Source organism: Somniosus microcephalus, chromosome 29 (assembly GCF_052327205.1).
Source record: "Somniosus microcephalus isolate GS21.2 chromosome 29, FLI_Smic_1.0, whole genome shotgun sequence".
Lineage (NCBI taxonomy): Eukaryota > Metazoa > Chordata > Chondrichthyes > Squaliformes > Somniosidae > Somniosus > Somniosus microcephalus.
This window is the reverse complement of record NC_141015.1, coordinates 27853547-27868722: the sequence shown is the minus strand read 5'-3', so window position 1 is coordinate 27868722 and position 15176 is coordinate 27853547. Positions and strand designations below refer to the sequence as shown.

Here is a 15176-nt window from a genome sequence, read left to right as displayed (position 1 = left end):
TGACAGTTGTGCTGTCAGTGTTCCACAGCATTGAGGTGCTGCAAACACTGACATGCACTGCACAGAGGTGCACGGCTGCACCCAGGTTCTCCCATGACTCCCTCCATATGCTTATGGAGGGAGTCACAGCACGCAGGGAGGTTCTCTTCCCTTCCCATGGGCGGAAGACACCTCCCCAGGACACTAACGCAGCCTGGTTGCACATTGCACAGGAGGGCACAAGCAGGAATGTCATCAGGAGGACCAGGCTGCAGTGGCACAAACCTTACAGTGATCTCAGTAAATCACGAAACGTTACTGCAAAGCCACACTCAACCTCATCCTGCTGTGCCACTCATAACATCCCCATCACTCTGCCTTCCCTACCCTACTCCTGCACATCCTTAATCACCCAACTTACCTTGCACCTACACCCATCCCTCTCTATCTACATTATCACATCCCCATCTCACTAGCCACCCCTCACACTCACCCTCATCCTAGTCCGATCATACCAACTAACAATACACAAGGGTAGGCACTTGGGTGTTTTATGCAATGTGCATGTAAAGTTTCTGTTAATGTGCAGGCAAACCTTGAAATCTGTATTTTCAACACTTTACGTTCTTGGATAGATTTGTGTGCACCTTTGGAAGTGGCTTAGTGATTTACAGTGAATGGTGAAACATAACGGTACCCCCCCGCAATGGCGATGAGTGCAAAAGGAATGGCTTGGGCATTGTAGGGATGCTTTATGTTGTTGGTGTGGGGTGGTGCCAACCTAGCGCATCATGTGGCAGCCAGGGTGTACAGCGTTAAGTGACGTTAATGTGGCCATGGTGAGGCCATCCCTTGCCTCCCAGGCAGCAATGCGGTCGGGTGCTGAGGCCCTCTGTCCTGTGCAACATCAGGTGATTACGGAGACGGTTGGTGTTGTTGTTGGTGTGCCTGGTGATGTTGGTGTTGGGGCCGATCGTGGTGGAATTCTGAGGACCAAGGTGAGAGAGTTTCACAGGCACCCATGCTGATGGAATAGATGGCAGGTGAAGTAGAGATGACAGAAGCGATCTGTCAGTGGTGGGAGAGGTAATGAGGTCAGACTGTATGGAGACTTGTATAAAGACTTGCAGCATCCTGAATCTGTAGTGGAAATGCAGTTTAGAGAAGCCAGTGGTTAAGGGAACATATCTCAATCAGCTGGGAGCTTTGACTTAACATTTGAAGCTGTCAACTCATCAGCTGATTCAATGGCCACTGACCTCCTGCCTCAGCTTCACAGAAGAGGTCTAGGCACAGTGGGAAACCAGTGGGCGACCTATCAAATCCAAAAAGCTGCAAAAAAAAATTAATAAGTGGCTGTAAACAAGCCAATAATGATTTTAATTGCCTCCCCCGCCGCTGCCTGTCAGGTTTGCTCAGCGCTGGCAGACCCGACATTGGGAAAGTCCAGTGTGCGCATTTTGACAGCGGGTTCCGGACCCGCTGTCAATTCTTTAAAATTTAACAGCTGACCCGCCACCCATCCCATCTGCTGAGTGCAGGCAAAATTCTGACCCTTATCTTTACCGCCCAACCTCAAGTTTCTTCCTCCCTATACCATTCCAATCCCACTTTCTTCTGCACCGCCCCTGGAATAAATTCTCCAAAGTCACATAACTGCACTTTCAAACTCCCAACTATCTAGCCTTTGGCCCTCCATTCACTACAATACTTACCTGAGGAAATAGTTGATCTGCTCAACTATTCCCTTATCCCCACCTTTGATACTGTTGTCCCCAATAAAACAATTATTTTCTCCCATCTTGGTCGTTCCTCCTGGTATGCCCCCACCTTCACTCTCTCAAGTCCAAGGAAATGCAGACTTGAGCATATCTGCCACACAACTAGTTTTGCCATCCATCTCTAGATCTGGCTGGATCACATCAAGCATTATTGGGCCTTGCTCGCCTCTGCCAAAACCTCTAACTACCCAAAAAACATCATAAAAGCAAAGATAAGCCCTCTTCTTTTCTCCACGACCAAATGTCTCTGTAAACCCTTCTTCCCTGCCCCTCTATCCTCACCTCCAACAACAGTTGTGAGGAACTCATGGACTTCTTTGTCACTAAGTTTGAGACCATCCAGTCAGCTTCGTCTGCTGGTGCTTCCCCATTCCCCTTGCCCACTCTAGTCCTGAACCCATGAGTTTCTCACCGATCTCTCCTCATCTCCTCTCTATGCTCAACTAGTCCATGAGACCCACTTCCTGCACTCTTGACCCCATTTGCACAAAATTGCTGACCAACCAACTGTCCTTCCTCAATTTCCATGCTAGCTGACATTGTAAATGGTTCCTTCTCCTCAGGTACTGTCCCCCTACCTTTCAAAAACGCCATCATCACCCCCTCATCAAAAAAACACCCTTGAACCTTCTGTACTTACAAAATACTGCCCTATTTCCAACATCCCTTTCCTCTTCAAAGTCCTTGAATATGTTGGCGCCTCCCAAATCCATGCCCATCTTTCCCGCAACTCTATGCTTGAATCTCTTCAGCCAGGTTTCTGCCCCTGCCACAGCACTGAAATGGCCCCAAACAGTCACAAATTATACACTCTAGGACTGTGATGGTGCTGCACTATCCCTCCTCATCTTTCTCAATCTCACTGCAACCTTTGACACGGTCAGTCACACCATCCTCCTCCAATGTCTCTCTTCTGTTGCTCAGGTCAATGGGACTGCCCTCACTTGATTCCAATCATACCTATCCAACTGTAACCAGAGCATCTCCATCAATGGCCTGTCTTCCCACCCCTGCACTGTTATCTCTGTCCTTGGCTCCCTCTTCTAATTTGCTTTCATTGATGAAACAGTGAAAAGTATTCTTAGTTTAACTAAATTTTTTTTCTAATGAACCTTTAATAAAAGCATTCGTTTTTGGTGATAAGGATCAAAAAGTACTGTTCACCAGCAAAGCACACTATCGTGTAAGCTACCACTGTAAATGTATAAACTTGTGACCCATGGGTTCAGAAAAGTTTTACAATACAAGAGCTTAGTTGGGTGTATGCATGTGCAATTTCAGTTTGATTTCTGCCGTAATTAATGTCTCCCCTCCCCTAATCATCTTCTGAAAGAACTGATTCCAAGACATCGGTGCTCCTTCACTGCTGCACCCAAGTGGCCATTCTTCAAGTATAAGCCCCAAAATTGAGAGCTGATAGGTTGCGCCACCATAGGGGAATCACTACAAAAATTCAGTGATGTTCTTGCCCCACATTCATGCTCACCTAGTTCCAACAGAGGTTTCCGGAAAGTGATGAGGAGTGGGAACACCAGCCAACTTTCCACTCCCCAACTCAGGGACACCGAGACCAATTCGACTGAAATGAGCTAACACGGCAGAGTACGGGGGGGGAAAATTTTGTTGCTTTGCGTCTCCCGTTAGCGCCCTAAGAGGGCACTAATGGGGCGCAAAGCAACTAGCGCCCGGGCGCGGCGATGTTTGCGCCGCTCGCGAAATTGACCAGACATTTTGCGGCGACGCTAAACACTACCGCCATGATCTCCTACGCCCGCAGATCGTGACGTCAGTTGAGTGCACAACGCCCCGGACCGGATATTGAGTGGCGCCCCCTGCCTTTCCACCTGCCGCTAACAACGACAGGTTGAGGGGAGCGTTTTGCAGTCGGGAAGGGACTGGGGGAGCGCTATTTAAAGGTGACCGCTTCCTGTCTTTTTTTGTCGGCGACATTTTTGCACCACGCATTCTGAGAGAGAGAGAGACATCTGGAGAGATTCAACGCTGTGTGAAGGAGTTTTGGGTACTGAGCAGCACTTTGCAGGTTCATTTTGATTTGATCTTCCTTGCATCGATTTAGAAGAGACTATGGGGGCTGCACTCTGAGCTCTTTCCCTGGGCCGCTCCATTGTTCTTTCCAGCAGATTTGATGTACAGGTCTCTCCAGGCTGAGATTCAAGGCTGCAATGAGCAGGGTGTAGATTGGAGAGCAAGATCGACACTCCCCTTTAAGAACTGGCCGGCGCCAGTTTGTCTGTGTTCCATTGTGACATCACATGAGCTTCGCCAGCGCTCTGAGGTAGCACCTTGCTCCTCGGCGTTAGCGCCTTAAGACAGGTGGGAAGCGTCGGATTTAGTGCTCCAATCACCTCCAGAGGCGATAGAAGCCAAGTTTGCAGTCGGAGGTGATAATTAGCGCCAGGCGATACCGAATTTCTCCCCCCAGGTATTGAAGCTAGGATATTTCTCAGCTAGTCTGGATAAACTGGCTCAGTGGAGATTTCAATTTTTAACATGACCAAAATCCTCTGCTGCAGAACAACAAAATTATTGAAACCTTCAGGCTGTATCATCCGCAACATCGGTTTTCCAACAGTATTAACTTGTGGCCCATTATGTGTAATTAAAATATCACTAACCATTCGGCCACATTAATTTTTTTTCATCAATCATTTGAACAAATCTGGCCTGTTTTTTTTTTGTTTGTCGGCACTAATACTACTCTTTATGGTAGTTTAGATATCTTTGGATGTGGGTTTTAACATCCCAATAAATATGATTGGGCTAACCCATGTTTAACTTCTCTCCGCAGTGCCAAAGTGTGGCCAGAGGCAGTATAAAATTAACAAGATTGTTGGAGGAAATCAAGCCACCATAGAATCTCATCCCTGGCAAGCAGCACTCTACATAACTGAGAGACGATCCACAAATCCGTTTTTTATATGTGGAGGAAGTCTGATCCACCCTTGCTGGGTTCTGACAGCTGCACACTGTATTGACACAAGGTAGGTTATACCCGCAACTCAGCATATTTTTGCTATGTACCTTTTTACAAATTAAAGTATTAGGGTTATTTCTGTGATCCCACATGCAAGTGGGGAGTATGGTTTGGAGAATCAGGGCTACAGTGCTGCAGCCACATCTCTGGCCTCACGCTCCCAGGGAGTGTGGCTTTCTGCTGAGAGTGCAAAATTACCCCTTTATTCTCCTGTGAGGGTCTGATCCGTTCATTTGTCATCATCACCCATCTCAGAGAGATTGTACACAGAAGTGATAAGTTTTTACAAGTCAAGAGATGAACATCCTATTCCTTTCTAAAAAGTCACTTCAAAGCCTTCACGAACTAATGGAGGCCAATGCGTGAACTTTGAAACCACCTGAAATATTACATAAAGAAGAGTTTGCATTTGGGGTTCGGTTACAAATTTGGCTTTGCAGTAGATTATTTATGAGGTTCAGCAATGTCATTGGCTTCTGTGATTGGTCTATGCGACGTAACTTTCTGGGCGTTGACTCACACTGCTACATATCAGTGTCCTTTGCAGATATATTTTTTTAATCTCTCCAAAAGCATATAGTATTAATACGAGATGAGGTGAAATTTGGTTTGAATCATTAAACTGTTTTATTCCACAGTAATGTGAACATACAAAACTGTAGTTATGACCAGATTAATTTAGTTCAATCAATACAACTTATCTCCATATAATAACAAGCTTGACTGAAACAGGATAACTCCTCTGCATTGTGTCTTATAACCCAGGGCAGAACCTCTCTCCCTGAAGTCTGCTGTATTTTACATTTCTCACAGCACTTTGCTGCCTGTCTGTATTTTTGGTGTCTGTTTTTTTTATATATAAAGCCTGACTCTAGTGTCAGCTTTTAGTCAAAACTGACTACTCCCCTGCCAAAGAGCAGAGACCACCAGCTTAATTTGGCAATGACCCTATTGAGCTCAAATGTATAGGATTGTCAGCAGCAATGAATTTGAACAGTCGTTGGAATGTCATATTTTCTTTCATTGTCCCCAGGATGCTGGTTCAGATGCCCGGCTGAAAACCAATAAACATCTGACCTGCTATCCCTATCCTGTTAACTTTACCACTTGAAAGCTAAGTTTAGCTCAGAGGTAACATTTAAAACATATATTGCATCAAGATCACCCCATAGAAGCATAATCTGAAAATCAGAAACATGATGGGCATGAAAATACAAAGTCAAACCTAGTTTGTGCTCATTTTCCACTTTAAGAACATAAGAACATAAGAAATAGGAGCAGGAGTAGGCCAATCGGCCCCTCGAGCCTGCTCCACCATTCAATAAGATCATGGCTGATCTGATCCTAACCTCAAATCTTCTATCACTCTCCATCCACCCGAACCCATGTGATCTCCCGGGAGAGGCGAAAAACCAGATAAAGACCCAATGGCCAATTTGGGAGAAAAAAATCTGGGAAATTCCTCTCCGACCCATCTAGGCGATCGAAATTCTTCCAGGAGATCACTCTGTCCCTATATTTTCTACAGTACTTACCTTCTGTAAAGGCGATCTCCAGCCCAGCCAGGAACAGGAATAAAACCATCTCCTGAAATCTAACACAGAATTAGAACACAGTAGGAGCAGAACCAGGCTACACGGCCCCTGGGCCCACTCCACTACCCACAGGGCCATGACCATTCCGAACCTAGACTCATGTCCAATTTCCTGCCCGCTCCCCGTAACCCTTAATTCCCTTTACTTCTAGGAAACTATCTATTTCTGTTTTAAATTTATTTAATGATGTAGCTTCCACAGCTTTCTGGGGCAGCAAATTCCACAAACCTACCACCCTCTGAGTGAAGAAGTTTCTCCTCATCTCAGTTTTGAAAGAGCAGCCCCTTATTCTAAGATTATTCCCCCTAGTTCTAGTTTCACCCTTCATTGGGAACATCCTCACCGCATCCACCCGATCAAGCCCCTTCACAATCTTATATGTTTCAATAAGATCGCCTCTCATTCTTCTGAACTCCAATGAGTAGAGTCCCAATCTACTCAACCTCTCCTCATATGTCCATCCCCTCATCCCCGGGATTAACCGAGTGAACCTTCTTTGTACTGACTCGAGAGCAAGTATGTCTTTTCTTAAGTATGGACACCAAAACTGTATGCAGTATTCCAGGTACGGTCTCACCAATACCTTGTACAACTGCAGCAATACCTCCCTGTTTTTATATTCCATCCCCCTAGCAATAAAAGCCAACATTCTATTGGCCTTCTTGATCACTTGCTGCACCTGCATACTAACTTTTTGAGTTTCGTGCACCAGGACCCCCAGATCCCTTTGTACTTCAGTACTTTCCAGTTTCTTGCCATTAAGATGATAACTTGCTCTATGATTTTTCCTGCCAAAGTGCATAACCTCACACTTTCCAGTATTGTATTCCATCTGCCAAATCTCTGCCCACTTACTTAGCCTGTCTATGTCCTTTGCAGGTTTTTTATGTCCTCCTCACTCACTACTTTCCGTCCCATCTTTGTATCATCTGCAAACTTTGATATGTTACACTCGGTCCCCCCCTCCAAATCGTTAATATAGATTGTAAAGAGTTGGGGACCCAGCACTGACCCCTGCGGAACACCACTAGTTACTGGTTGCCAATCTGAGAATGAACCATTTATCCCAACTCTCTGCTTTCTGTTAGAGAGCCAATCCTCCACCCACGCCAGAATATTACCCCCAATCCTGTGATTTTTTATCTTGAGCAATAATCTTTTGTGTGGCACCTTGTCAAATGCCTTTTGGAAGTCCAAATACACCACATCCACTGGTTCCCCTTGATCCACCCTGTTTGTTACATCCTCAAAAAACTCAAGCAAATTTGTCAAACATGACTTCCCCTTCATGCAACCATGCTGACTCTGTCCGATTAAATTATGCTTATCCAAATGTCCTGTTACTGCTTCCTTAATAATGGACTCCAACATTTTACCAACCACAGATGTTAGGCTAACTGGTCTATAGTTTCCAGCCTTTTGTCTACCTCCCTTTTTAAATAAGGGCGTTACATTAGCAGTTTTCCAATCTGCTGGGACCTTTCCTGAATCCAGGGAGTTTTGGAAAATTACCACCAATGCATCCGCAATCCCTGCCGCTACTTCTCTCAAGACCCTAGGATGTAAGCCATCAGGTCCAGGGGATTTATCCGCCTTAAGTCCCATTATCTTACCGAGTACCATCTCCTTAGTGATTTTAATCGTGTTTAGCTCCTCCACCCCTATAGCCCCCTGTTTGTCCAGTGTTGGGATATTTTTAGTGTCCTCTACTGTAAAGACTGATACCAAATATTTGTTCAGCGTTTTTGCCATCTCCATGTTCCCCACTACTAATTTCCCAGTCTCGTCCTCTAAGGGACCAACATTCACTTTAGCCACCCTTTTTCTTTTTATATAACTGCAGAAACTCTTGCTATCTGTTTTTATATTTTTTGCTAGTTTACTTTCATAATCTATCTTCCCTTTCTTAATTAATCTTTTAGTTGTTCTTTGCTGGCTTTTAAATGCTTCCCAATCTTCTATCTCCCACTAGATTTGGCTACTTTATATGCCCTTGTTTTCAGTCGGATGCTATCCTTTATTACTTTACTTAGCCACTGATGGCTGTCTTTTCTTTTACGCCCCTTTTTCCTCAATGGAATATATTTTTCTTGAAAGTTGTGAAATATCTCCTTGAATGTACACCACTGCTCAGGTACTGTCTTACACCTTAATCTATTTTCCCAGTCCACTTTAGTCAACTCTGCTCTCATACCTTCATAGTCTCCTTTATTTAAGCTGGTTTGAGATCCAACTCTCTCACCCTCCAACTGAATTTGGAATTCAACCGTGTTATGGTCACTCATTCCAAGGGGATCCTTTACTAGGACATTTTTTATTAATCCTGTCTCATTACACAGGACCAGATCTAAGATTGCCTGCCCCCTGGTTGGTTCACAGAATCACAGAAACCCCACAGTGCAGATAGAGGCCATTTCGGCCCATCGAGCCTGCACCGACACATATCCCACCTGATCCCCGTAACCCCTACACCAACACATATCCCACCCTATCCCCGTAACCCCATGTATTTAATCCCCCTAACACTAAGGGTCAATTTATCATAGCCAATCAACCTAACCCGCACATCTTTGGACTGTGGGAGGAAACCGGAGCACCCGGAGAAAACCCACGCAAACACGGGGAGAATGTGCAAACTCCACACAGACAGTCGCCCGAGGCCGGATTCGAACCCGGGTCCCTGGCGCTGTGAGGCAACAGTGCTAACCACTATGCCACCGTGCTGCTGCCCATTCAATAACATACTGCTCAAGGAACCCGTCCCTAATGCACTCTATGAACTCTTCCTCAAGGCTGCCCTGCCCAATTTGATTTGTCCAGTCAATATGAAAGTTAAAATCTCCCATGATTATAGCTGTTCCCTTATTACAAGCCCCAACTATTTCCTGATTTATACTCCGACCAATAGAGTTGCAACTGTTAGGAGGCCTATAGACTACGCCCACTAGTGACTTTTTCCCCTTATTATTCCTTACCTCCACCCAAACCGTTTCACTATCCTGATCCTTTGACCCAATATCATTTCTCACTATTGCAGTGATTTCATCCTTTATCAACACAGCCACCCCACCTCCCTTTCCTTCCTGTCTGTCCTTCCTAATAGTCAAATACCCCTGGATGTTTAGTTCCCAGTCATGGTCACCCTGCAGCCATGTCTCCGTAATGGCCACCAGATCATACCCATGTGTAGCTATTTGTACCGTCAACTCGTCTATTTTGTTACGAATGCTACGTGCATTCAGATAAAGAACTTTTAAATATGTTTTGTGATAATTTATTCCTGCTTTTACCCCCTTTACTACTTTACCTTTATCTTTATATATTCTGTCCCTTCCTGACACGCTCTGGTTTTTAATTCCCCCACTGCTACCTTGCTCTATTGCCTTCTCCGCTGACATTTTTATTTTTCGCTCTCTTGAAACCTCCCCCCCACTAATTAGTTTAAAGCCCTCTCTACAGCCCTAGTTATTCGATTCACCAGGATTCTAGTCCCAGCACTGGCCAAGTGAAGTGTGGCAAGTTTACATAGGCAGTTTCTATTATAAATGTGGACACAAGAATTTATAATGGTAATATAAAAATAAGGACAGAATGTATGACACGAAAATGTGGACTGAATCACGTCTGCAATCCCTGATCCAATCATACTTCATCCTCTAACCCCATTTCATCCAATGGTTACACTTTATGTTGACTCCCTATGTACAATGCCACAAGAAGCCAATTTGGTTGTGTGTGTTTTTTAAGAGCTTACTTTTATAAACTGAGGTGTTTATTGATGGCAGATTTTTTTAGGAGCTCCTATTATGAAGAGAAATTGAGACAAGTCTTAAGTGATAATTGTGACCTATGTTAACCTGATGTAAGCCTGACTTTCTTATGTAAACAGGAATTGGAGGGTATTCACTGAATAGTAAATGGTAATTTAACTACGACCCAAAAGTGTGTACATTTTGTGCAATGCAATAAAATGTTCTTAAAAAATTACCTTTTTTCTGTTTAGAGTTTCTCATGCAGAGTATCATGTATTTCTGGGAACACCTTCAATAAATGAACCTTCTAAAAATGCTCAAAACTTTGCAGTGGAAAAAATAATTATTCACCCAAAGTTCAATGAAGATACGTATGACAATGACATAGGTAAGATTAAGTTTGTTGTAAGTACTGTATTAGATTAGCTTGAACTATAGACAAGATTCAGATCAAAACTCTTAAGCTGAATCCTTAATGTTTATTATAACTCCTGAAATTCCACAACATTTATTGTTTTCCTCACAAAACTTCAAAAGATTTAGACTAATGAGTATCCTTTACTTTTTAGCCCTGCTAAAGTTAAAATCTCAATCAGGAATGTGCGCAAAAGAGTCTAACCTTGTGCAACCTATCTGTCTGCCTTCGAAACATCTAACATTTCCTGAAAACACTCAGTGTGAAGTTTCTGGATACGGGAAGCAAGCTGAATGTAAGTTGGAAACTCTGGTTTATATGTCTTGCTGTAATATTTTTTTCTTCAAGGCACAAACTTCACTTGCTTTAAAAAAAAACTTTTTCATGGTTTTCTCCATTGTTAATAAAACAGTTCATTGAAGTCAATGGATTGAAGTAGTGCATGTACATCAAAGATAATACTGCTCAATGCAAGTTATTTGTAACAAGTCAATTGAAATTTTGGTGCCACTTCCTTCATTGTAGATCTCAAAATATAAATAATACATGTAATTTGATTTAAATACTTGTCCTGTAAAAGTTTTTGGCACTTTGTAAAACATGTGTTGGTAGACCAACATATTTCCAGCACTTTGCCTCAATTGTGTTGCAAACCGACAATGTCAAATAAATTGCTGAAAAAATGGCAGGTGCTAAATCCCAAAGTGTACATTTTTAATTGCATATTCTTATTTTATTTTAGTTTCTCCTTTCTTCTCCAAATTCCTGAAGGAGGCAAGAGTGCATTTAGTTTCACAGCAGGAATGTGGGACTCCTGAATATTACGGAAACAAATTAACAGACAACATGTTGTGTGCCGCACACCCTGACCCTGACTGGAAGGCAGATTCTTGTAAAGTAAGTAAATAGGACAAACTTCATTCATATTTTCTCATGATATTCTCTAAATTTGAGGAGACAGAATTCAAAGTATTAAAAGTAAACGGTACCTTATAATGATTTTGACAAATGTAGTCAATTTTTACTTAGAAAGGAATTGTGCTTTAAAAAGGTAAATACATATATATTGGCTTCTTCAGACTGGCAGAATTTCCAGCATTCTGGCAACAAAAAAAAATCGCATTTATATTATGTGCTTTATCACATTGCTCAGAAATATCTCAAAAGTGTACAATATTTACTTCAAAGTATAGTGACTATTACACAGGCAAACAGTGCAACCATTTTGACTTCAATGGAAATTAAAATTGGGAGACATGTAAAATGGGCTGCGGATTTGCTGTTACCCATTTTACACTAACGCACAAAGTCAAAATTACCTCTTGTGTTATTTCTGCAGCACATTTTGATTTAAATGTGTTAACCATATTAAAATATTGTGCTCTTTGGCATTGCAAAGCCAATTCACTGTTACTTTTCATTCTCAGATACTGAACCATATTATAATTAATTACTAATCTTCTGACTCTTCTTATATGTATTTAAGCAGTAATAACCGCAATCTTCTGATTGAATTTATTAAAGCTACAATTAAAGATGAAACATTTATTCTTTGCTTTTAATGACAGGGAGATTCTGGTGGACCTCTAGTATGTGAAAACAATGGACAAATGCATCTTTATGGAATAATCAGCTGGGGAGAAGGGTGTGCCCGGAAAAATAAACCAGGCGTTTACACAAGAGTTACAAACTACATGCAGTGGATTGAAGAAAACATGATTGTCTGATTTAGGAGATTTTACATCACTGACCACAATATCAGCTGATCAATGACCTTTAAATAATCATTTTTGTAAAGTTTATGCAGCCGGTACAATACTTTCATCCAATCTACCTCATCTTACTCCTGTAATCTACAATTTTGGTAAAGTTCTGAAAACTTAAGTCAGTTGCACATTTTACAACTGCAACATTTTTCAAATTTTGTCTGCGTCAGGCAGCTTAACTCAATTTTATACTTTTCATTTAATACAGCTGAACTTTAAAAAAAAAAAAAAAAAAAATCCTCTAATTTATTGGGAAGGATAAAGACTAATATGTAGAAGACAAGATATATGTAGATCAACAAGACAGTTTGTTTTGCTGTGAACCAGTTTTGGCTTTACAGTGATGCAAAATATGCAGTGTAACTGCTGAGCCAGTCTCATATTGCATTTGACTGTCAGATATGAGACCACCTCTGGGAGGAAGTTATACTACAACTGTAGTATAACCAGAAGCAAACTTTTTAAACTTGAAGAAATTCACAGGTTGGCTGGCATGCCTTTAAGTTTTTAATGTTAGGGAAGAGCCGACAGGCCAGCCACCTCTTTCCTAATACTAAAAATGTCAGTCATTAGGATGCAAACCAATGCACTTACACTGCTGCAAAGCAAATACTGGTGTCAAACCTGTGCCTGCATCATAATATCAGCACACAATACAACTGTTGTCAAAGCAAATATCTTATCACCATTTGTTACATTTTCTTGATATTCAATAGGCTGTGTAAAGTGTATATGAGTTATCACTCTCAGCAAGCTTCGCCAGGTTAAAGCATAGCCTCCTTAAGACTGTACCCTCATGTCCAGAATTCTTTCTTTCGTGGGTCATCAAGTTCACTTCTGTTCATGCTGAATTATCACTGTCTATTTTATAAGAATGCTTGCTGTATTTTGTGAGCATTCATGAATATTTCTAAAATTAAATTAGACCTCAAGTTCTTCATGCAAATTTATTTTTCTCACTTTTATTTGGGAAAAGATACATTCTATGCACTAGGTAATTACATCTGAATCTTTAATAAAATTTGGACACATCAGGTCAGATACCTTGGGCAAGTAGCACATATCCCACAAACTGGATTGGGAACAATTATCATGGATCCAAAGACTACATTAAATGAATATATGTCCAAGTCTTCAATTCATCCAACCTTGGTAACTCTAAAACTGGACATGATTAAAATTTCACACCTCAGTTTGGTACTTTTAAAAGCTGAAGAGCATAGAAGGAAGCTTCTTTATTTCCTACACAGAGTTATGACAGAATCATTTTTTGAACGACATTGTGGTAGTTGTAGTGCAAATATAGCTGAGTTTTTATTTGTTCACCTCCAAGAATCTGGATATTTAAATATGTCTTATATTAGTTAATGGGGATAGCAGGTATGGTCATCAGCTGCTGGGTTAATATCTGAATCACTGGTAGGCTATCTACCAAGTAGACTTGGAAGTGATTTTACCCTATTCCCAGAAACATAACTCAGTTTTAAGTCCATGAAAACTATCTGAAATCCTGCCTATATATTTGGAATGAGGCTCTGTATTGTTACCTGTCCCTCTTACTTATTATGATTTTGTTATTGCTAAAGAGTTTTATATGCATGCAGATCAAAACAGAATTAAAAAGTCCCATGTCTAATCCAAGAAATGTTTTCTTTTTAAAGCTATAAAGCTCATTTGAAGTTTATTTTTGTATTTATAAAATAATAATCAGCTAAGAGATTACAATGTTAATGCAACAGTACTTCAGAAAATTGTGACTATATTTTGTATTCCTGTTAACATTTCAGTTATGTTATCTCGAGGTCCGGTGGTTGTGAATAGCCTCTTGGTACAGTTTAAATTTTTTATTTGATTATTATATGCTGCATTTGAATACTAAATGTAATTTTCTTTACTCAAGGTGCAATGTCAGTATTTTATGGATAAATTCACAAGTTATTCCAAGGTTAATGTATAGTGTAATATGAGCTATTATTTATGCAATTTAAATTTTAAAATACCAATAAAGTACAAAGTACATGTGTAATCCTGAAAAAGAACTCAACGTAAACTATATGGAATAACAACAGAAAATGCTGGAAAAACTCAGCAGGCCAGGCAACATCTGTGGAGAGAAATTAGAGTCGACGTTTCGGGTCTAACCCTTTTTCAAAACTGGAAAGGAAATGAAATAGATCAAAAGGCAGGGCTGGTACTGCCGGGTTAGACACACTTTCGATGTGAAGTTTGCTTTTCAAACTTTGCCCCGCCTCTGTCTCGGTGACCTGCCCGTCCGACCCGGCCATCCACGTGGGCCACTCGAGTGATCTTTCCAAACCAGGAGCTTGGTTCCGAGCTCGGATTTCCAGCATCTGCAGTATTTTGCTATCGTAAACTATATGGGCCTTTTTAAAAATATGGCATTTAAAAAGAATGTCAGTAGTTGCAACGGATTTTTGAAAAATTCTAAATGTTCAGTTTGATGACACTCAATATAATTCCATTTTGTTCCAAAAGAAGCTGAGAAAAACATATCAAACTAAAATGATGCCTTTATCTTTCATCTTCACTTATGTAATAAGGAAAATAGGAAATGTGCAACACTACCATTGATTGACTTCTGAAAAAATCACGGCATTACCAATGGTCCAACGATATTTACTATAAATTTTTATTAATTTTTCTACACAGATTAATAAAGTTAACTCTTGAAATACATGTATGTTTACTAATAGTTTCTGTAATTTTACAACTACAGACTGCGCACATCCATTCACAGCATTTGATTAAGAAACAAGCCAAATAGGTCACACACCTGCATTGGGCGCAGCTTATCGACTGGTGGTTGACTTTGTGCCTACTTTATAGTTAACCTTGGGTCTTGGTACAGGTGGAGCCCATGCATTGGCTTTTG

The 15176-nt window shown here is 41.3% G+C and overlaps 1 protein-coding gene across 4 annotated transcripts in view; it reads left to right on the top strand.

Annotated features, from left to right (window-relative positions):
• The window catches only part of LOC147098594 (salivary plasminogen activator beta-like), a 50485-nt gene extending 36252 nt beyond the window's left edge, over window positions 1–14233 (top strand). For all 4 annotated transcript variants that reach the window (XM_085970468.1, XM_085970469.1, XM_085970466.1 and 1 more), the window contains 5 exons: window positions 4570–4762; window positions 10354–10490; window positions 10672–10812; window positions 11260–11414; window positions 12086–14233. In XM_085970468.1, the coding sequence (XP_085826594.1) occupies window positions 4570–4762; window positions 10354–10490; window positions 10672–10812; window positions 11260–11414; window positions 12086–12244 (785 nt within the window). In that variant the 3' untranslated portion in view covers window positions 12245–14233. The remainder of the gene's footprint in view (window positions 1–4569; window positions 4763–10353; window positions 10491–10671; window positions 10813–11259; window positions 11415–12085) is intronic.
• Window positions 14234–15176: the final 943 nt, after the last annotated feature.